Source organism: Myotis nattereri (genome assembly GCF_964212035.1).
Source record: "Myotis nattereri genome assembly, chromosome: 18".
Taxonomy (NCBI): domain Eukaryota; kingdom Metazoa; phylum Chordata; class Mammalia; order Chiroptera; family Vespertilionidae; genus Myotis; species Myotis nattereri.
The window spans coordinates 26,327,665-26,351,487 of record NC_138093.1 but is presented as its reverse complement, the minus strand read 5'-3'; the positions used below and the strand labels follow the sequence as shown (position 1 = coordinate 26,351,487).

General features: G+C 37.2%; 1 protein-coding gene across 1 annotated transcript in view; it reads right to left on the bottom strand.

Moving 5' to 3' along the window:
* The window catches only part of HMCN1 (hemicentin 1), a gene marked incomplete at its 5' end in the record, with an annotated part of 289,007 nt that overhangs the window by 166,223 nt on the left and 98,961 nt on the right, over positions 1-23,823 (bottom strand). The window contains 7 exons of the mRNA XM_081113289.1: positions 2,964-3,108; positions 4,639-4,766; positions 6,158-6,253; positions 8,837-9,031; positions 16,257-16,415; positions 21,266-21,379; positions 23,658-23,785. Of these exons, the coding sequence (XP_080969415.1) occupies positions 2,964-3,108; positions 4,639-4,766; positions 6,158-6,253; positions 8,837-9,031; positions 16,257-16,415; positions 21,266-21,379; positions 23,658-23,785 (965 nt within the window). The remainder of the gene's footprint in view (positions 1-2,963; positions 3,109-4,638; positions 4,767-6,157; positions 6,254-8,836; positions 9,032-16,256; positions 16,416-21,265; positions 21,380-23,657; positions 23,786-23,823) is intronic.

Below are 23,823 nucleotides of genomic sequence, written 5' to 3'. Positions count from 1 at the left end.
CTCATTTAGTGCTATAGCTTTAAAGTTGAACATTTTTAGGATTTCCTGACTATTTGTAAAAATTAGCAAAGACGCAACATTTTTCTGATAGAAACATAGGTTAATTTGTAAGGGAGTGTAATAAAAAAAAGCAAGTACAATAGTTATGATCTGAAGCGTTTAATAAAAGTTTAAAATCAAGTAATGACTTATGTGTAATAGGCTGACTTTTCTAACAAATGTAAGAGAGGACTGAGGAAAACCTTTTTGCCCCCATGGAAACTCAAGATAAAATTACATCCTAAGCATTGCACATTGAGCACCTATCTTTCTTCATTTTCTATCACTCATTAAGCTGCAGTGAGCTGACATAAGCCTACCGCAGGAGAAATGGGCTCTTTAGACACTACACACATTAAATATCTGTCTATACCCAAGAACCACTGAGCGAGCTACTACATTTAACCTGGAAAAAGGGGATTTTCTTAAAAAGGAATTCAATAGTAAGACTTGAAAGGCTTAGGAGTTTACATTTAAAAGACTAAAATAAAGGATTTTAAGTCAATGTTTTTAAGAATAACATATTTTACTTTAGTAGACAACTGAAGAGTTAACATTATATGAGTAGAAGCAAAAGGAAAAGGAAGCATGCCCATCATCCCATGCTGTGTATATCTCCATTAATTATAATCAACTAGCATATAAAAGCTATCGATAATCAATGTTCTCAAAGTAATGAATTGGATTTAAAAATCTTCCATACATATAAGTTCCTAACCTGGTGCAAGAAACACAATAAAAAATCAACAATACCATGAGACTAGAGCTCAAACCCTCACTGTGTCTCTTGTCTTTAAGTCAAAATTTTCTAGAATTATCACAGCTACCATGCAGCAGAAATTTATCAGAACAAGAGATACCAGAGACCTTAGTGCAAAAACTTCCTTGGGAGGCTTAGATTAGCTTTGCTACATACTCATATTTTCCGAGGGCTGGGTTTATTCTTTAGATAATTTATTCCTAAAGAATTGGCAGCAAATCCCCAAGAATGTCAGGCTACTCTCTAAAGCAAGAAATGGAATTTCCAGGATCATCATGGATTAGTCAGCTTTCAACCGTGCTGTCATTTTGTGGCCACATGGAATAAGCTATATTCTTAAATCCATATTAAGTTTGACAGCTATGAAGGAAAGTAGCAAATTTAGGCAATGTTTTCAAATCTGATGTCATCGGAGTATGGAAGAGCTGTTTCTTTCCAGATTGTCAATCTATGTAAATCAACATGACAAGTAAATGGTTTATTTCTCATTTTAATTTGCATTTATATTTACATCCATTAACTCATCCTTTTAAGAATTGATTGAGAGCCTTTAGTGACGATCCTTAAAGGTGATGAAAGAGTGGCAATGCTTTTTAACATAAATACAGAACCTGAGACTTTGTATCACATCCAGCTCAAAGACAAATCTGTGGGTTAAATGGATGCTTGGTTGAGTTAAAGTCAAATGGCTGGCTGATGTTTCTTTAACCTTATTGACTAAATCAGTTACTCATTTTGGACTAATATGGATGAAATAATGTCCAAGTGACATTTTAACCTTTTACTTGTTAAAATTTATTGCATCAGGATAAACTATATCATTGGTTTATCTGTCTTCTTCCCACTCTTCTGATCTTTTCTGACATCACAACTAATTGTGTCCAAGTGAAAATGTGCCTCAGAATCCTTCTCAACACCATATTCTAGGCAGTTGAGAGAAGCCAAAGGGAGATGACATGAATGTACTTCTACGCTGGATTCTCAAACCAGTCCATAAACACTCTCCAGGAAATATGTGAACTGATCTTTGAAAATAGTTCAACAAAACCATATCCAATTCTCTCTTTCTCTCTCCATATATATGTTCATTTGGACCATACTAATTTAGTGTTATATTAGCATTTCTTCAAAATAATATTTCTTCAAGAATAACTCATATGATATTTGTGAAAATTAATCTAAGATTGAGACAGTAGAAGGGGCTATTTTCAATGAGAAACAGACATTTTTAAAAAGATGCTCTATAAATGTCTAACTATTGCTGTATATCTGAAATTAATATAATATTGTCAACTGTAATTAAATAAATTTTAAAAAATGTTTAAAAAGATGATCATTTTAAAAGAAGATGGTCTGCATCCACTGAAAATTTCAATAGACCAAGCAAAACTTGCAAATTACTTCGTTCTCCAATTTATGTCCTGAAAAAAGACTGAATTATCCACTTAAAATAAATGTTCTGTGATACTTTCATCTGTGTACACAGAACTCTTTTGTAATACCACACTTTACGAAAAGCAATGTTGCAAAGTCTTTAAAGGGAATAGACAAAAAAAAAAAGTTAGGATAGTATCTTAAACTATGAAGCTGTCACTTATTTATCGAGATGTAAAAACTTGGTAACTGTTAGTCATGAAGGGCAAAAGCTAGCTTCTGGATTTTCTTACTTGTGACTGTTAGTTAACATGCAAAAATAAAAGATTGTTTGGAGCACATCGGTGACCTTTAGAAAAGCTGAGGTCATTTCTAGCTAACACACAAAGGGGTCATTAGTAAGGACATGCATGTTTCACAAACCAAAAAGAAAAGGCGATTTAGATAGAATGATAAATTCAGCTTGCCTGAAATTAAAATGTATTTTTAAACATTACTCTTTGAGAACTGAGTTCACTTTTATCAATTAAGAAACCTCTTTCAAAAGCCCATGCCAGACTCAGCTAGGCGAATCTTAATAATGTCTTTCTGTGCATCTAGGAGAGGATAATCTGGAAACAGCCTGAACCATGTAAATATTATTCAACACATAAAGCTTCTTTATGAACAATGACAATCAGGAAAGAGATCTACTTGCTTTAACCAGAGGAACAGAATTCTTTGATTAGTAACTATAGGAACCCAGCTCTGACCGTGGCTTGGAAAGAAGGACAAAGGGTGTGTCTCTTACCGTGCACATCCACAGTGGTTGTTTTGTTAATGGTTCCAGCAACATTACTGGCCACACAAGTATATTCACCTCCATCCTGAAGGCGAGCTCTTTCAATATGGAGACTCCCGTCACTGCGTACGGTGATGTAAGGATTTTGGACCAACTTAAAGAAAAATAAAAAGCCATTTTTAATTAAAAAGGCAATGTTGCCTAAGCCAAAATGGAATCTGCTTTTTTTTTTTTTTTTTTCAACTGGGTCACTAAATGTCTTATAAAATAGCAAAATATGCCGAAACTGGTCTGGCTCAGTGGATAGAGCGTCGGCTTGCGGACTGAAAGGTCCCAGGTTAGATTCCAGTCAAGGGCATGTACATGGGTTGCGGGAACATCCCCAGTGGGAGATGTGCAGGAGGCGGCTGATCGATGTTTCTCTCTCATCGATGTTTCTAACTCTCTATCTCTCTCCCTTCCTCTCTGTAAAAAAATCAATAAAAAAAAATATAAAAACAATTTAAAAAAAAAATAGCAAAATATTTTAACATCCTTAAGTGAAAAATGCTGAGCAAAAATGTTACCAAGGGTAGTGTCAATTGTATGTCATGTTGACAGACCACCAAACATGATACCAACTGACATCTGTGAGGGCTGTGCACACACTGGAAAAAGGAGGGGAAAATAGAGATGCCACTTGTTTGCTGTTTCTGTAATTTTAATTATTACTCAGGACCCACATTTCCTTCATATTTTTACTTTTGGATTAACTTGTTCTTTTGCAAGAAGTCCTTATGATCACTTGCAAGCCATTCGATATTTTTATTTCGGCCCATAGCACTTATTCAGTGGGCACTTGCTCTCAACACCCACCCTTTTCAGTGACAGCTGCAAATATGAAAGGACCATGTATGAGACGGGAAGAGTGTCCCCTACTTCCTCTGTAGCATTTATGCATTTTGCTTCATCACAGGAGACCTTAGCGCTCAAACGGTATCACTCTATGTTATGAGGGTATTTCTTATGAATTGAGATATACTCATTTTCTCAGGTTTGTATGCAAATATAAACCTAGTCCATGGACTCAATTCACTTCTTATTGGTACTTCAAGAAGATAGTGAGTCTAACTGCTCTGGAAAATGAAAGCAAAATGCTATGAACTAGGTGGAAGTGTATTGCCATAGATACATGTCGCAGAAGTAATCCACAGAAATGAGAAAATCTTCCACATCCTTTCATAATTAAAAGGTGTACCCTAAAAGACAATGACACAAAATAGATTCCCACCTTTAAATAGTTCATAATAAAAGACACAACATTTAAAGTTAATAAAGATTAATATCTAAAATGGAAGACTTTTTATGAGAAAATTAACACTTCATTGTCTTGCAAAGAAGTATATTTAAATGCTATGAAAATAACTTCATACCTGTTTCAGTTTTTACAAATTCTGAAAAGAATGTATTTTATTAAATTTAATGCAAAATTATAAAAATTACACTATTGACTATTTCTCCATCTTATTCATTCCAAAGTCATATGAATTACATAAACATGTTAATACTGAAGAAAAGTTTTGGTACACTTACAAAATATATATTTTTTTGCATATTTATCAAATTGAAATTTCAAAGGTTGGACTACATTGCCTCTTACTCAGGAAAATTAGAAGGTGAGTGCATGAGTTTAAAATGTTCTTACCGTGGCTGAATTCTTAATCCACCGGCGTTCTGGAATGGGATTCCCAGCCAATAGAGCACAAGGCAAAGTAAGCTGCTGTCCTTCGATTACACTGGTCACTGAAGGGCTGATTCCAATGAGTGGCGCAACTGAGTCAGAGAGAGCACAGGCGCTAAGGACTCTATGTCACCCAAAGGAAGACAAACTCTTTCATAGGTCAATAAGCCTACTCAGTAAGATATCTTAAAAATAACTTGTCAGGAACAAAAATTTAAACATGTAAATGGGTATGAACTGGAAAATAGAGATAAAGGGCCCTTCTGAGCGGAGAGAATGGCAAGAGGACAGGAATTAGTATAAGTAAGAAAGTAAAATAGAATACACCTGTGGCATGGGAGGCCAGAAAGGTCAAGCTAAGAAACTGGCAGAGTATTCAACAGACAGATGGAGAGTGGCTGAAAGCATTTATAAATAGAAAAGAGGAATCACCAGAACCAGTATTTCAGGAAATACTAATCTGTTTCTGTTTTGTGTGCTTGTTTAGCATGTCCATTAGATTCCACATAGAGGAGAAATCCCATGGCATGTGTCTTTCTGACATTTCACTTAGCACAATACTCTCCAGGTCAATCCATGCTGCTGCAAAAGATAAGATTTCCTTCTGAAAACCGTGGAGAGGACTTACTGGAGAGGGAAAACTTACTGGAAAAGGGATGAGATTGGCGAGAGGACTGTCATTTGCTAGATCAAATAAAATGAGGGGACTCCCTGAGATGGCATGGTAAAGAAGTATTGGAAAGTATTGGAAAGATGTCCTTTTCTAGAAATCAATGAGTAAATCTGACATAAGTCAAAGCAAAATCCATAAGAGATTCTACTTGGAAAGTTTAAGTACATGTAGATGAATAAAGGGAGATTCACGAAGAAAAATTTATGAAAGTGTATGGATGAGGAGCATGCTCTGACAGATTTAAAAATCACACTAACTACAATGAAAACAATGTGGAACTTGTGCATCAATAGAGTCCCAAGGAATAAAGGTAGGGATACAAATTCAGCATGTGACCAAACGGGCAGTTTAATCAGTGGGAAGAGAATATTCAATAAAAGAAACTGAAACACATGTCTTAATACTTAGAAATCTACTATATTATGTTCTTACTTTATATCATACACAAAAATAACTCCATGTGAGCTAAAATAATAAATCTGCAAAAGGTAAACAAAAAGAACACCACTACTCTCATATGTGTGTGCATGTGTATGTGTGTTTATATTTAGACTTAAATCAATTTATTGAGATTGACCTTCATGTCTTCACATGAAAGATGAGGAGCTTGGAGCAGATGATCACTAAAACTCTTTTCAGTTCTAACATCTTATGAAATATGAAATACAGTGGGGGAGAGAAGGTTAATCTAGTAATCAGATATTCACCTGTTTCTCTAAACTATAAAAGTGGTACAGGCAAGAGGTGATGTAGCAAATGAAGTCTGATGGTTCGGAAGAGTGTGGTGTCTAAGCAGTTAATGGATCTTACCGAGTCCTGTCACTGTTATTGTTGTCTGGGACTGGATCTTTCCAAAGTGGTTTTCAGCTTCACAGATGTAGGTTCCTTTATCACTTGCCCATAAGTCTAAAAATAAGAGATCATTTACCCATTCAACACCATCCCTGGAGCATCAGTTATGTGCTAGGCACAGTGCTGAGAGCTGTGGGTGGATAATATGCTACTGCCTTCTGGTAGTTCCCATTCTAGGGGAGGAGGCATACACAGCGGCCAACACTCATACAACAGCATGATACATGCTGTAATCTGAGTTCCAAAGGAGCTGTGGGAGCGGAGAGGGGAGTGACAGATGACGGCAAGGGGGACGAGTTAAGGAAGGCTTAACAGAGTTGTACCTTAAACAGCAGGTAGAGTAGAGAGAGGGCAGTCCAAACTCAATGGGCTGCAAAGGCAAAAACATGACTTAAAAAATTAAGGTCTATTCAAAGAATGGGAAGTTGCACCACCTCCCTGGGGGCAGTCTGGAGGTTGCAGGAGAGATTTCTTCAGTTGGCCCAATGAATAAAGGAGTTGGTTGGCATTTAGTGGTCAAACACTAGGGAGCTAATGCATGGAGTAGATTCACAAAAGGAATAATTATCCCAAGTTCAGCAAGACTTCTGAAGGTCCAACAGGAAACTCATGGATTTGAAGACTTTGTTTATAATTATAGCCTAAGCCTATAACCTAATTCTGGGTAAGTAGGAGGAAGAAGGTACTTTAGCAAGAATTACCCTCCATTTGAAGAAATCACTTCACCAGTTTGGAGTTGCTGAGTCATCAGCCCCATACCCCTGTATCAGTCTACATTTAAGCTGTCAAATTCATAGTGATGTACAATAATGTGTATGCATACGATATAAATGTTACCAGCATATTCACATAGTAATTGAAATACCTATCATTATAATAAAATTACTTTCCTTTATTTTCCTTTGTGCTACATTTTGGATATTAAAATTATTTTTATAATTTTAGGAGAGATCAAATATATGGAATTTTTCAGGATAATGAAAGGGATATTACAAAAGATTTTTAATTAAGGGTTTTGGGGGACTAGGGTGAGGACCCCTGGGTTATAGGTTGTGTGGATACAGTCAGGAGACTGAACCTGAAGAGGTAGCTGGTGCCTTATAAAGAGTGTGGTTTTGTCTTGTGAGCAATGGGGAAGGCAAGAGAAGATTTTAAGTAGGGGGAATGATTGTCATCTTTGCAAGGATCACGAATGAAATAAGCACATCTTAATCAGTTGATAAGGTTTTGACAGAGAACAAGGTAGCTTTCCATTATTAATAGCTCCACCACCTCTCAAGTAAAGAGCAGGGACAACAATCCTACTCCTCTGTTAACCAGAAGCATACTGACTGCAGAACAGCATCTGGGAAACTCAGGCCGTGCCCATCTCAACAACAGCAAACCTTCATTTGCAAAGGACAATACAGCAAATCGCTGGTTAATAAAGCACACATTGCTCCTAAGCGAGCTATTTTTTATATTATCAACTCTTGGACTAATTTGTACAGAAATACCACATACTACTGAGAACTAAGTTTCCAATCACTAGTTTCCTGCCCGATGATTTAATTTGGACAACTGTGAGCCTCATCCCTCTCTCTCATCTCTCCTCCTATCCTGCACAGGAGTTTTTCTGAAACAGTATTTTCTTGTCTATGAAGATCAGGGCGGGGTGGGAGGAGGTAGGGAGGGAGCCTCTCTTTTCAATCTCATTAAAGGCATTTTTTCACCTGCACATTTCAGGTCCTGCACAATGTGACCCAACCCAGTGTGCATCTCTCGGTAGGCACTTCCGTGGCCATCCACTCAGATGGTGGATTGTAAAATGCCTAGGTTAGGGACCCTATAGTTGATGTTTGTCTTCACCACAGAGCCTAGTACAGAGCAGAACGCTTAAGCACTTGGAATTAGACAGTTGTACTTGTATTTGAAAGATCAAGTGGCTAATGTACATTTAATATTGGTACTAACCCTGGAAATCAATTATTGGAGGCTTGATACAAAATACTCAAAACATGCAATTACTTTTTAAAAAACCACTTGATCATCTAAATGTTGTTACTCCTGTGGGACCACTATCCAAATAGTCTATTTTAGAAGGTACACAGTGTTTATAAATATCAGAATGCTTAATAGTTTACAGATAGATCTTTTGCATGTTGAAGTATTTGACATTTTATTTTAATCTTTTGCTCCAGGTAGATATAGCTTTTAATCAAGAAGTTTCCATAGGGTGTAGGATCCCTATGCATGTGGTTAAGAATTTTTTTTGGCCAAAATAATTAACATTTACTAACTCCCAATAATATTTTACCTTTCTCTACAATAGCTGTTCCGGGAATCAATAAAATGTGAACCCTTATCCACCCACCCAGAGACCCAGGCGGCTCTATTTGCAATAGGGAACAACGAGTTATGTGGAAGTCAGATTGCTTCTTGAGCCTTTCTGATATGACATACATTTAAATAATATAATTCATTTATGACAATTCCAGAATATAAGAGTCCAATACTAGTTTAAAGTAAAATGCAACCAACACCATTGGGTTGGCAAGATTAATTCACTATTTTAAACTTAGCAACACCTATGCATAGAACATGAATATATAATCTATATGTACATACTTGAATAAAAATATATTTCCTTTAACCTACTTGAAATAAAGAGAGCTCCTGTTCTTAGTTGGCTGATGGAACTCACTGAAAAGGGTCTTGAGAAGATCGGCATGTTGTCTAATCTTCGCCACTTAACCTTTGGTTCTGGATAGCCCTGGACATAGCAAGGTAAAGTCACATTTGAACCGATTTCCATAGACACGTCAGCCGGTTCTTGTATGAAAACTGGAGGTGCTAGAAGATATTTAGAACAACAACAAAGGTCACTGGGAGAGTACACAGGCACATTAAATATAAATTTTATTATTAAACTGTCAACACAGTGAATGTGAATCAAACCACTGTTCATAAGTTATGAAGTTACCATTTTAATATTCCTGTCTGCTATTGAACTAGCAGGTGTTTCTTTTTCCTCTATAAATGAAAAGGCCCCAAGAACTTCAACGACCTATTTAAAGTGATGATGAAGAGTGAGAATTTAAGTCAAAATTACTTCTTACTCCTTTTAGTGAACCTAATTTATAGCAGAGTTCATTCTTCAACAGATCATTATATAACAAGCTAACAGTATTTAATCCCAAATCATATCCATTCTATGTCACATTCTTTCTTTTCAACTATTTTTTTCCACATTTTTGGGTTAAAGACATTTAAGCTTGATAATTAATAATACAAGTTAAAGTAACAGATCATAGTATTTGATAAAGAGTGCTTAAAATCTTAGAGTTAAGAGATGACTCAGAAATTATAAAAGTATAGATAAGAAGGCTATAATTATCCACGTAACTCAGGTAACCACATAGGCCTGAAGGGAGAATTGGAAATATGTCAGGCACACCTTGGAAGACACCAGAATGTAATATAGTAAGGATGCTAAGCCCGAATAGATGAGGCTCTCAGTATGTCCTCCAGAACTATGAGCAATGATGTTTGAAACATCAGGCAAGGAGAAATATATAGGATACTGTGATACTATTGGAGGTAATTCATGAAACCTGATCATGTAGGGCTCTAAGAGGTACCTCTCCTTTATAATGTCAAGGTTAAATATTCATTAGGAATTACAACAACTTTCACTTACAGGGCCAGGGATAGGTGTTGAGTGATTTCCATTAATTATCTCATTTAATCTTCACAATATATGAGCTAGGTACTCTTATTACTCTTATTTATAGATGAAGAAACTGAGAACCAGACAGTTAATTTGCTAAGTGTCAGCTGGAGTCGAACACCGGAGCTAGGATTGAAAACCAGGTTGATCCGACTTCAGAGTTGAAATTCATTGTTATGTTATCGGCCTCTCCTTTTCTATGGGTTCTTAAAACTGCTCATAGTTACTAGTAAGCTGTTTAGCAGGCTAATTAAAATAAAAAAGGTACAGAGATCACATCACCTCTTTCCTTCCCAAAGGGAAGTCTGGGACTGGGATGTACGTTTGTCTTCCGAGCAGCACTAATTCTTTATTGGCCTGGGATAAAGAACCTTCTCTAACTTTGCAGCCTCATCTCCCATTAGGTTCCTACACAAATTCTATTCTCTGGACAATCAGAACTCTTCACTCTTCTCCAAACAAGGACTGACCTTTCTCATAGGGACACCGGTGTTACTTGCCATCCCTTTCAAATGCAATGCCTGCTGTTGATCTTGGCTCTTGAAATACTGACAGTTCTTTAATCCAGTTCAAAAGGCCCCTCCTCAGTGCCACCTCTTACCATCCAAATGAATATAATTCTTCCCTCTTGAGGTTTCAGAGAACTCATTCTGTACCACTCATGGCAATGGCCATATTCATCCTTTTATTAGACTAGACGTTTGATTTCCCCTTCAGGGTTTATTTTTGCAACCCTATTTGTATCTTTCATAGCAACTAACACAGAACTATGTGCATTATATATGGCCGCCAGATCTTTGTGAATGATTCAATCAATATTAAAACACTTTAACAAGAATTGTGCTTGCGTATGTGTATATGATGATAATAACAACCTTGATCCAGTGCATTTTAACTTACATTTCTCAAGAAAAGTGACAATTTCAGAAACCCTATTTGTTCACAGAACCTAAAGAAAATAAAATTAAGTTAAATACCACAGTTGAGTAATGTGCTTTTAAAAATTAGCAGCAGTGTATCTGTTTAAATTTTTTTAATATGGTTTTTTAAATTGATTTAAGAGAGGAAGGAAGAGGGAGAGATAGGAACATCAATGATGAGAGAGAATCATTGATCTGTTGCTTCCTGCATGCCCCTTACTGGGGATCGATTCCGCAACCCAAGCATGTGTTGATCCATGAACCAGAAGGTCAAGGTCTGACCAGGAATGGAACCTTGACCTTCTGGTTCATGGATCAACACTCAACCGCTGAGCCACACTGACCAGGCTAGACTTTTCTTAATCCATCTACATGGGAATTTGGTTTATAAAAAGAATAGGCAAAATAGAAATATGTTAAAAAATAGTTTCTAAATTAACTCATTGTTTGCTTATTCTAGGTTTGTAAGGCCTAATTACTTTTCTCTGGAGTGATAGCAGTCAATTATTCTAGAGGTAGTTGCTTTTCTGAAAAACAGAGATTAAATGGAAAAAGTCTCAGGATGTGTTAGGCTCAGAGTGGGCGTAGCTGAATGTGGAGATGGGATGGAAAACAAATTCCAAAAGAACAAAAAGATATGCAAAAGCCTGGGATCAACCAAGTCCTTGGGAGGAAGTCAAGCTTCCCTGACACAAGAGAACAGAGCCATCAGTGGAAATGGAGACAAATTAGAATTTTCAGAACTAAGAAAGCCAAAACAAACTGGAATATAAATGCGTAAGTGGAGCTCAAGCTGTGCCCATAAAACTCAATTAAGACAGGAGAAGTCATCTGGGGAGAAGCAGCTTCGGAAACAGTGTCAGGTACAAGGCAAGCACTAGGTCAGGGAATAACGTACCGGTAGCAGAAAACAAGGCAAATGAGAGAACCAGGCACTAACCAGGTAAGCAGCCAAGACAGCATCAGTGACAAGCGAAGCTCAAAAATTAAGCAACTCCAACCTCAGGCCAAGAAGCTGCCTAAATACTTCCTACTCCTGAGTGTGGCCAATTCGGACTCCAAGTGAATAACTCTGGGTGGATGGGAAACAGATTAAGAAACAGGGGAAAGGGAGCAGAAGTGATTGTACTACAAATACTGGACTTGCTGCGAGGAGGCTGCGCAGCTTAGAGGAGTCACAGCCTACTCGGTGGTTTCAAAGGGCAGTTCCACTACTTCTTGGTCTGTAAACTTGGAAAATGACTTTACCTCCCCCAGTCTAAATTTCTCCATAAACGAAAGGGGAGAGAGTAGCACTTCTTATCCCAGGTTGTTAAAAGAGAGAATGTTTATTAATCATTTAGCAAGTAGTTAACACCCAAATAGTAATTACCTTTGGTCATAAATATTGTAGAGTTAATTTATGAAATCATAGTTGTGGAGTTTAATGTATCTATTGTTAATTTCGACTTTGGCTACGGCATACAGAGTCTGGCAGGATTATGTTGAATCCTCTGTGGTCCCTGAAATATTTGTGTATAGGTACCTTGACAATTGCTCAGGGTTAATACACGTAGAGCTTTGTCACCTAATGGTAGATATCTGTGTGCACACATTATTGTGAAAATATAGAAGTTACGGACAAATTGACCATCTTGCTCTAAAACTTATCCCTTAAAGTGATCCTGGTTCCTTTAGCGATAATTAAGCTCGGCTATGGCAACTCTTGCATCATATTAGTCAAACAGAGATTTTTCTTGCCTAACATGGCTGAACACACTGTTTTGTTTCTACCAAACCACAAAAAATGAAACCACAGTCTACGATGCAAACCCTGTGTGGTGTGGAATGCTGCAAATAAAATCACTGCCAGGCCAGCTTTTTGTTTGATGTGGCCAATCTTCTTTTCTTCCAAACGACTGCACAATCCACTACCTCTTTTTCAAATGCATGAAAAGCACTGGTGACGTTCCCCGTTGACCTGAAATGTCCACAACTTAAAGCCATATAATGAGAAATACAAAAAAGGAGACTCACTACAAGAAGCTAGAACCTAAGAATAATATTAAAGTCTTTTTAGAATAATATAAAATAAAAAATTGTTGATGTCGTATAATTGATGTGCAGTGATAGGCCCACAAAGACAATCTGAAAACACAATGACAGGACATGGATAAAAGCACGTTTTCCTTAAGTCATAAGCTACTGAGCTCTATGCCCAATCGTTTTGGAACTCAAATGAATAATTTTATGCACTAATAATATTAGTACTTAACTTGTCTCAAGACTTCAAAAAAATGAGTGAAAACAATGACTTTCATATTAAAAGCCCAATGTTTAATCTTAAATACTATGCCACTGTTATATATGCATTTCTTTAATATTTTCCAAGACTCAAAGAATCCAAATGACCACTCAGGTTGTGAAGTTAATATTCACCTGTTGCTCTATGTCCCATTAAGCAGCTTCAAAGAACATAGGTAACCACTGATGTGCTAGATGCACATGGGAAATGATGTCTCATTTCATCTTTACAACCAACCCATCAGGTAGGTACTATGAAATGCCAGACAGAAACCCAGTTTCCAGAGTCCATTCTCTTAGCCACTATATAACATTCTGGAGAAATTTTGTTTCTGTTTTTGTTGTTTGTTTGCTTTTAACTCTAGTAGTGCTAACCACAACCACCACGACTGTAATTTGCACAGATCTTGGCAGAAACATCCTGTATCTCCTAGGATACCTCCTAGGATACGGAACAGTAGTTTTATGTGGATAATCAAACTGTGTAAGCCAGAACAATCAGGACTTCAATGGTGAATGAGGAAATAGTTCAGGCATGACAGAAACATGAGGGGCTGACTTTAATATTCCTTGACAATTTTAACAATAATTAAGGTTACAGTAAGTAAATAATTGAGTTTATGTTAGTGGTTTCATCGGAACAGTTGATGAAGTAATAGTTGAGAAAGCCACTGACTTAGAAAAGGGCATCTTGAATATGAGTGAAGATAAAAAAAATATTCAGTTTAAGGAATAAAGGATACATACAAAACATTCCTTAGGATGTTTTCTAATCCAACACAAGTCGCTCCAGCCGACAGCCCTGATCCTTATATGGTTTATCGCCCCCCAGAAGAGAGAACCTGGGAAGTCCAGAAGCTAAAAAGATTACCAAGAAGGAAGTAGGTAAGCAAAGTAACATGTGTTAGATATTTAATTTTCTATCTTGGAGGAGGATGAGCGGGTCCTTCTCTTTTTTGCAGGGAAAATTACTGAGGCTCTTTCCTTCTTCCTCTAGAGCTAGATAAACTCTAAAAGAATGTTGTCTGCCAGAAGGGAGAAATAGAACTAGAACATGTAGAGCATTGAAATGTACTTTGTAGATTTCTTGAAAACAAGAATTCTGTACCAAGTGACCTTCCTCATTTGGACCTTACATTTATTTTTTTAAAATATATTTTTATTGATTTTTAGAGAGAGAGGCACATCAATCTTGCATGCCCTCTACTGGGAATCGAGCTGGCAACCTGGGCCTGTGCCCTGATCCTGAATGGAATAGAACCAGCAACCTTTGGTGCACAGAACGACAGCACAACCAACTGAGACACACTGGCCAGGGCTGGACTTTACATTTCTAAGAGCATTACTTGTGTTTTACACTCTGCCAGTGGATTCAATACCCTCCACCCAGAGATTCCGATCTTATTTGCAAGGCACTTCTCTTCATAACCATAGAGTTTCGTCATGGCTCCAACACATCTTGCTATGCCCTAGGCCAGTGGTCAGCAAACTGCGGCTTGCGAGCCACATAGGGCTCTTTGGCCCCTTGAGTGTGGCTCTTCCACAAAATACCACGGGCAGGCGCACACGTACAGTGCGATTGAAACTTCGTGGCCCATGTGCAGAAGTCGGTTTTCGGCCTGGGAGAGTCTATTTTGAAGAAGTGGTGTTAGAAGAAGTGGGGGATGGACATATAGAGGGGATGAACGAAAGGAGATAGACGAAACAAGTATACAAGACAAGTGTGGATGGGAGAGTTGGAAGGGATCGACCTCAGCAAACGTACCTCAATCAGATACGTTCTAAGCTTTAGCAAAGGCCAGCTTAGGAGTGCCCTAATTAAGTTAATAACAATGTACCTACCTATATAGCTTAAGTTTAAAAATTTGGCTCTCAAAAAAAATTCAATCATTGTACTGTTGATATTTGGCTCTGTTGACTAATGAGTTTGCCAACCACTGGGCTAGGCAGATCCCACATGGTCCTTGTGGCCATTCCCAGCTCTGTGGATTCTACTCCAAGGGCATAAGTACCAAGAAGACAGTGTTCACCAGACAGCCTAGGGACAAGGGGACCATAAAAGATCCCAAGAGGAAAAATTTGGTTTATATGAAACAAAATATTAAGCTTAGAGGGCCATGATTTTCACTTAAAGACTTAAGCTAGTATAACTAAAATGCTTTATTTTATCCTAAAAATGCATTTTCTTTATAGTTCCTAACTTTTGCAAAAACAAACAAACAAACAAAAATAGCTTTGGCATGAAAACCCTGACACATAAATGAAAGTACAACTTAATGAATGTCATATTTTATAAGTCTACGTTTGAATTATCTGTTAAAATGAAGCCGCCACATTCTTTTGCATACAAAGCAAGCTCTGTTTTCTTTCAAGTGTTACCACACTGTGTAGAATTCCCCCCCTCTCCGCCCCCCAAGAAATGTGGATGGAGAGACGAAGGAGGGAGAATGACCTTCTTGAGTAATCTGACCATACTTGTCATGCACATGCTGTATCCTTCACATTGTGATGGACATTTATGTGCAGTTAGTACTTTACATTATACACCGAGGAGTCATTGCTAGTGGATTTTTTAAAAAGGTAAATGCACCATCTGCTACCTTTGCTGTCATCAACATCTCCAAATTATGTCTAGGGCCAAACTCTAATTTATGGCCTCCAGATGTTATTACTTAGGAATTTGGTGTCAGAATGAATGATTCTGGATTGGAAAATATTTGGCAGGAGTTGATATACCAAGGAATTCTATAGTCTCTGAAGTCAGACAACCTGGGTTCAATCATTCAGTCTCCCCCTAATAGATACGTCTGTGTGCACCCATTATCTCTGTGACCCTAGTCAAGTTGCATAGCCAACTAACGCCTCCATTTCCTTATTTATATATGAAGATAATTAAAGTATCTTCCCCTTAAAATTGTTATGAGTGTTTATGGAGATAAGCTATATAAGTTCTTAGCACAATGCATGGCCCCTAGAAAACACTTGGTAAACGCTAATTACCATTATTTTAATAACCTTAAGTGCTAACTCTAATACTGCCTTTCTGAAAAGTATTTCCAGCCAATTGTTTCAAAGTTATGGGCACAGGGAAAAAATAGCAGATCAATTTCAAAACAAGTTTGTTTATCAGAGCAGGGATACTTACAGCCAACATCCAGAGTTATCTTGCCAGTTGCTCTTCCAGCCTCGTTGACAGCTACACATGTGTAATCACCAGCATCGAGATCCTGAGTTTCTGGAATCTTCAAAAGTCCCATGAGAGGATCAATAATGAGAAAAGTTGAGGGCCTCAGCTCAAGATCCCCTAAGTCAAAACAAAGGGAGAGCATTAAACACTAACATATTTACATAGTTTGCTATTAGTCTGATTTCAAAACTTCTAAAGAAAACAGAATGTAAAGTTTTTAAATACAAGTGTCTGGCACAATGTAGACACTTAAACAATGTTTTTGTAATGAAAGAATGAAGTGTTTCTTGGCACTGAGCTGATTAGTCTGTATAATTCTATGAGCTAACCTATGGCCAAAAATCTGGTCCTGCATGAATTATGTGTAAGTATTTCCTACTGCATATGTATCTAAATAAGAACTCTTTGAAGCTACATTGGGGAACTTGGAAAGGATGCCGGCTGTCACATGGCTGTGCTAAGTAAGAAGGGCATGAGGAATGGGAAGATGAAGGTGGAAAAAAGATTTCTACCATCTATTTGGCAGGATGAATTTCAGTTACCCAGGAAAGTTCAGTTAGCCATAGGTGTTCTTAGTTTGGTTAATGACCAGGTTTTGGTTTGATAAATGCTACTAGTCAGATTTTGGGTAAGCTGCCTGAGAGGATTCTGAGAGTTGGTAGAGAGGAGCTTGCTGGTAAAAGAATGGATGAGAAACTTCTGACAGTGGCCAAAGAGAGGCATTGTCATATCAATCTCCCAGGACACCTCTGCTAAATCTGTATTATTCAGCAAAGTCCTTTAAGTTGGAGTTATGGGGCTTTTGGAAGAAGGAGGCAGAGGATCCATGTATGGGGGATGGTACTACAGATTGAGTTTGACTTCAGTGTGAGGATAGGATGACTCAAGAAAGCTTTTTTATGTCTGAGTTACCTGTATGTGCTGTGTCCCTGCAACACCTCAAGCCCCCTAGAACCCTTCCTGTTTGAAGGCAGGCAATGCCTCAACAAATCTATAAGGTAGGTTAACCCCTCCTTTTGCTTCCCCTCCTCCAGGCTGCCTCCTCTCTTAAGAAAGTAATTAACCAGAATGACCAATATCATTAAAAAGTGCCCAGGACTGGGTATTTAACGCCAGCTTAGTGTTTATAAATTTAATTTGTTTTTGTAAAGGGTCATATTAAACTCTTTGTGGAAGTACTGAAAACATCCAGGGGATTTTAAGGCCATTGCTCTTTGGGTTTTATAACATGCCCAGCTGTCTGAAAAGATATTTTCCAACATGTCACACAGTAGCCTAGCCATGTGCCCTGGGCCTGAGGCCCATAGAAGTAACTCCCTTAGCTTCTAATGGGCAAAGAAAACCCCCCAACTAGTCATTCTCTGGGACATTATTAAAAAAAACTCCTATCAACAGATTCTGGGCAACAAACAGACAATTCTCTTTTTGTTTTTTTAATTTTGGGAGGAGAAGAGGTCAAAGAAGCCATAAATTTAAAAACACAAAAAAATTACATTAGCAACCGCCCATGCCAAAAATGAAGTATTTTCAGCATTCCAATATTTAAAACCCAAATCATCCCTTTAAGCTTGCTACTACATACCAGGCGAGAAAGAGAAGCAACTAAAGCCTTGTCTATGTGCCTTTGGGAAATTTTCATAAATAAAAGCAGATGATGTTGACATAAACTTTCTTCCCATTAAGGGAGGATGCAGTGTGACCTAGCTGTTCAACAGGAATTAAAATATTTGGACTAAAATGCATTTAGATTTTTGGAATTTACTTCTCCCTTATTTCTTCTGTATATGTCAGAGAACATTACAGGATGAAATAAAGACCTTTTTGCTAGACTCCTTTTTTTTTTCCTTTTCAAAATAACATTCTTTGAAGAATAGCAGTAATGAAACAAAATACCAAGTGGAAAACATTGGTTAATCAAGTTTGCAGTTTGATCACATTTTAAGAATCTCTCCTTTCTTGATTTCTACTGAAAAATTAGTCATCAAATTATTGAGGAGCCATAGAGAAATACAAAACTTTAAAATGTTTAATAGTTCAGAATGTCATACATAGTAACATATAAATTTTCTAGGATTTAACATTAACATTGGGGAGGGGTCTCTTTGCTGTATTTAAAATTTAAATCTGGCCTCTGTGATGTAAAGACTAATAGAGAGATCATCATTCTTAGTGTAACAGCTTTTAAAATAGTTTATGGAAATTAAAGTGGTTTTCAAAAATGTTTGTTTCCATGTTTGCCTTAAAAATTATTGGGTATTTCAAAGCATTTAAAAAATATTTACTTGTACTTTATTATATTTACTTGTATTTAGCATCTTAGAAAATGAAACGGGAAAAATTTTAAGTATATGAATATATTTTATAATGACAAACTCATGACATTTTGATATAATGACTGTATTTTATGAAAAAATAATTGTATTTCCCCAAACAAGAGAAATTTCATGAGAAAAGTGGCATTCTTTCACATTTTTGCAAATCTCTAGAATAATCTATTTTATTAAAAAAGGAGCTGTGTGTTCAAATTTGCTTCTGCATTCACTTTACTGGATGTCACATGTGAGAAATTCCCCCCCAAAACCCCACTATAAATCTTGAGACAACAAGTGTGAAAAAGACAACATCTGAGTATTACCAGGAAAATAATTTTGATCTTGTGGATTCCCTGCAAAGGATTGTGGGATTTGCAGGGATTTGTGATACTTGTGACTAACTCAACTTTAAGAACCACTGATTTTAGCAGAAATATCCTTTATATAACATTTTAACAGTGTCCCCAATTCTCCTTTGAACCCACTTTATGTTGCTCATTTCTAAATATGAAAAATCGAAAGTTTTGCTGGACATTTGTACTTATGAAATTCCATTTCTCTGAGGGTCTGAATGGAATACAATTTATTAATAAATGGTGGCTGCCGGGGGCTGGGTGTGGGCAGGGAAAATGGGTGTAAAGTTTCAATTAGACAAGATGAGTAAGTTCTAGACACAGTGCCTGTAATTAACAATACTGTATTGTACACTTACAAATGTATTAAGAAGGTAGATCTCATGTTGTGTTCTTATAATACTAACTAACTAACTAAACAAATAACCCAACCACCAACTCTGTTCAACCAGAATTGCCTGAAAATAAAGTATGAAGAAAACGTATTCTTCTGATTAGGGTGATAACTCTTCTTCACCCCTGGGGTTTCCATCAGGTAGGATTTTCCTAAGCTTCCCCTGCAGAGGTGAGAGAGGAAGGTCCAGTTGCCTCCTCCCCCTTTCTCTTTAGAGCAGTCTGCATGGAGAAGAGCCTGGCCTCTAGCTTTGCTCCTGATGAACAAGACTGTGCTTATGAGTAAGCATTAAAGTAACTTGGCCGAGCCTGGGCTGCAGGGCCACTCTGCATCTTGTCCATGAACACTGGCCCTCCACTACGGTCTGTCAGCATCTAATGCACATCTTCTAGCTCATAACTTAGAGCAATGGGATATTATTTCTGGGCCCATTAAGCTCCAACATCTATGATTGAGAGAAGAACCTGATAAGTAGTCAACTCTAGAATCTTCCATGTGGTGGCTGCAAGGCTCCCTAAGTCCTCCTTTAGTTTCCAAGCCATCTGTGGGACCCAAGCTGACATGAAGAGTAAGTTATACAGGAAAGTTGCCTCAGTTTGGGAGAATAAACAACTTTCTTCGTGACTGCTATATACGGGCACGGAAATCAGCAGGCTCCATTACTCTTTAAATTTTTTATTTTATTATACATTACTAACTGACATATAAAAAAGAAGTACTGCCTCCATAACACATATTTTGTATCCATTTAATTATGATGTAAACTTGAAATTGATTTCTAATTCCTTTATAATTCAAAGGTTTAAGTATTTTAAATAAGTAAAATTAGTTCATGTTAACTGAAATTAACCTAAGAAACAAATCCAGAAATGCTTCCTTATCAGAGAACACATAAAGACTAAAAATCGTTTAACATGGAAAACCATGAAAATGGTATCATCTCCCAGTTTCCCTCCCCGTTTTTGACTTGTGTTGTTTAAAAGTGTTTGTTTGCTACACAAAGCCTTCCTTTTTCACCTCATGTTCCCCAAGCATTTGAACCCGAGGTGAATTATTAATTCTGTGATTATGACATCAACCTGTTGCTATGGAAATGTCTGTGATTTAACAAACAGAATCATAACAATAGTGCTTTGTACTATTTAGCATTTTTCATCTGAAGATTAAAAAGTATTTTGAAAACAGTATCTGAATAATCCTAGCAACCTCCCTGTTAGGGTGTTTGTGGGAATTTTTCCTTCTCATGAATTGGAAGAACTGAGACAGAAACAGAAGCAGAATGTTTTACACAGATACACTCTGTCAGCATCTGAGCCTGGACCGGGGCCCACGTGTATTCCCACTAAGGACAAGCAGCACATGACTGCTATTTTATTACAGAATCACAGGGGTGTAATCTCTATGTCACAAATATAAGCAGACGATTCCTATACTTGACGTAAGTTCAATGGCCAATGTCATGCAGTGCTAAGCGTCAACGTGTGCTTACTTGAGCATTTTACAGAAAGTGTCCTTGAAGACCTAGAAAACCTTCTCATGGTGAGAGCCACTGTCTCTAAGGAAAGCGGACTGAACTCAGTGAAGCTATTTTAAACGTTAGCTGGGTCCTTTTGGACACTTTTTCTACAGGAAACAATCCTAAACTGACAAGGAGAATGTTCAGCTGGATTAGCACAGGGGAACTTTCCCCTCTTGCTGTGCTGGGTCCTGTAATCCACACCAGATGTCAAATCCTGAAGTTCCAAGTTCAGAATTTCAAACGATTGTCTCCGGTGTGATCATAAACACATTTGGCGGGGCTGCTAAGTCACACACAAAAACAAACGTCTAACAAATCTTTTTCTTTTTTTCTTTTAAAGAAGAGAAAACAAAACTACGTCCAGATATGAACATACTGAAGAAATGTACCTTTGAACCATTTCACTTGGGGCGGAGGGACCCCGGAGGTTTTGCATTCCATCACCGTTGTGTCCCCCAGGGCAACCAAGAGCTCACTCTGAACTACGATCAGCTTGGGGGCTTCTGAAAACAACACACACACAAAGAGTTAATGTCTACACAAAGCCAAGTGCACCTTGTCTATGTTTACAAAAGGAACCGATGAAAACGTCTACCATGACTTATGGGCTTGTGGCTATTTCAGTGTTTATAAACAGAAAGAAACTCTTAGAAGCATATATATGCACATAGATGTGTGTGTTGAAAAGATCAAGCCAAAAGAGGATACCAGGCAAAAATAATTCTGATAAAAGAGTCCAAAAAATTTAGGAAACGAATAGTCTTTATGAAAAAAAAAAAGAGGTATATAAGGAAAGAAAAAATTTGGAAAGCTGAATACATCTTATAGAAATAATACTAAAGGAGCAGGAAGAAGAAGAATAGTAATAGAAATACAGCAAAGGAGCGATGATGGTAACACTGAGTTGGCTACACTAGGACTTGAGGATAATATAACTGCAAATGAGTTTGTTATAACATTTCTATGAGATTTAAAGGATATTTGTGTTTAATGACAGAGAGATAGTTGTAGGCCAAGGTTAAAATTTGCATCTATAAAGAGTACTCTCCCAGTTCTGACTCTGTTCTCTTTGATGCTTGCTTCTTCCCTTTGCCTGATGCTTAGGTTCACTCACACATCTTTCTCTTAACTGGACATTTTAGAACTTTCTAACATCCACTGCGATTTGTTTAAACAAAGCCAAGAGATAGCTTCTCAAAAATCACGTTTCTCCTCTGTTAGAGAACCTTCAGGTTTTCATAATTCCCTAGTTTGGTTTTCAAAAATGATAACCAGCCATAGCTTTACCCTCCATGACAGTCCCTTACTTATCACAAGGTATGGACCTACATGGGCAGTCCAGACCACACCCTACTCTTTATCTTCCTGCTTTTGCTAAAGCTGTTTCCTCTGCCTGAAATGTCCCTTGTCACAACTCTAAATCCCACTCATTCTTCCGGACTGAGCTTTAATCCTGCGTCTTTTGAGAAATCTTTGCAAATTCCCCAGTAGAAATTAGTCTTCTGTTCTGCCTAACTTCCATTGTAGACTTAGCTGACTGACTGCCTGATTCTATTTCTTTAAGTGTATCCACTCCCATTACGCAAGCTCTTGAAGAGTAAGGACTCTGGGTAACATGCATTTAAAAATTTTATACTCCATATTCTCCAGCACCGCATTTTACATATTCCGGGTGATAAGTTAAATAAATGGGTCCAACAGTTTGGCTTCTTTAAATATGAACCAAAATTTGTTTCTGCAATGCAGAATCTGTTTCAATCTCCTTTCTGCATTCCCAGCGGTCTGTTCCCTCTCCATCTGGGTGTTCTGGGAACATTTTAAATGATCTCTAAATCTGAGCCCTCCTCCTTCTCCACTTATTTGCCATGTGCCTTGCCCATTTCTAGAAACGAGACCGCTTCTTTCCCAGCTCTCAGGGCAATATTTATGCCACTTTTGTTACCTCCCTCATCTATACACACCAACTATAACTCTCAATGTTTACTATGGATCTTTTACACCCTTCCTCTCCACTGCCTGTTTCACTACCTTATGAATGGCAAATAAGAATGAATGAAAAGGAGGATCGCTAGCCATTAATTATTCACAGTTACAAACTAACATTGAACACCTATGCCATTGTCCTTTATTTATTAAACTAAAAACTAAAAAATATTCTATTACATAGTATTTATTACTGGAATGTGTAACATATATATTAGAATATTAGATTACATTATATATTAGAATACATTTTCTTCTATTACATTGTAGAATGTTATATTATAGAATAATTGTCATGAAGTGCATCTTCAATAAATATTTGAGTTTGGAGGGGAAAGCTGAAGATGAAAATTGAAAATAACATCCAGACAAGATAAATAACATAAATGGTATAAACATTTACTTGTGACAGAAATGTTAGAAACAGTTTTGAACGCAAGTGGGAAATGTAAAATAGAAGTTGAGGTAAACTAGGAAATATATTGGATTGATTAATTAGCAAGTGAAATACTACAGAGACCAGGTGAACCATGGAAGGACAGAGCTCTGCGTAATCTGGAACTCTTCCACACTCTGGAAGCTTCCTTGATAATTCTGCTGACTAATGAAGCTATTCACTCCCTGACTTTTAACTTAAATTCATTACAATCTTTGCTTTCATCATTGTGTGAGAATGAATAATAAATTAAAAGACTAGGCATAACTCATTCCTAATCTTAATTTTCAGCAAAGATTAGGAATCTTGCTTAACATGACATCCATCCTATTTTCATTGCCCTTTAAACTGATTATACTTGCCAATGTATCTGAGGGTAGAAGTCTGTTTATCTGTTCCCGCTGAATTACTTGCCAGACAACCATAGACCCCTGCATCTTTGGGAACTGCATTTCTGATAAATAAGGTACCTTCTGAGGTCATCCTATATCTGTGGACAAAAAAATAAATAAAATAGAAAATACCCTA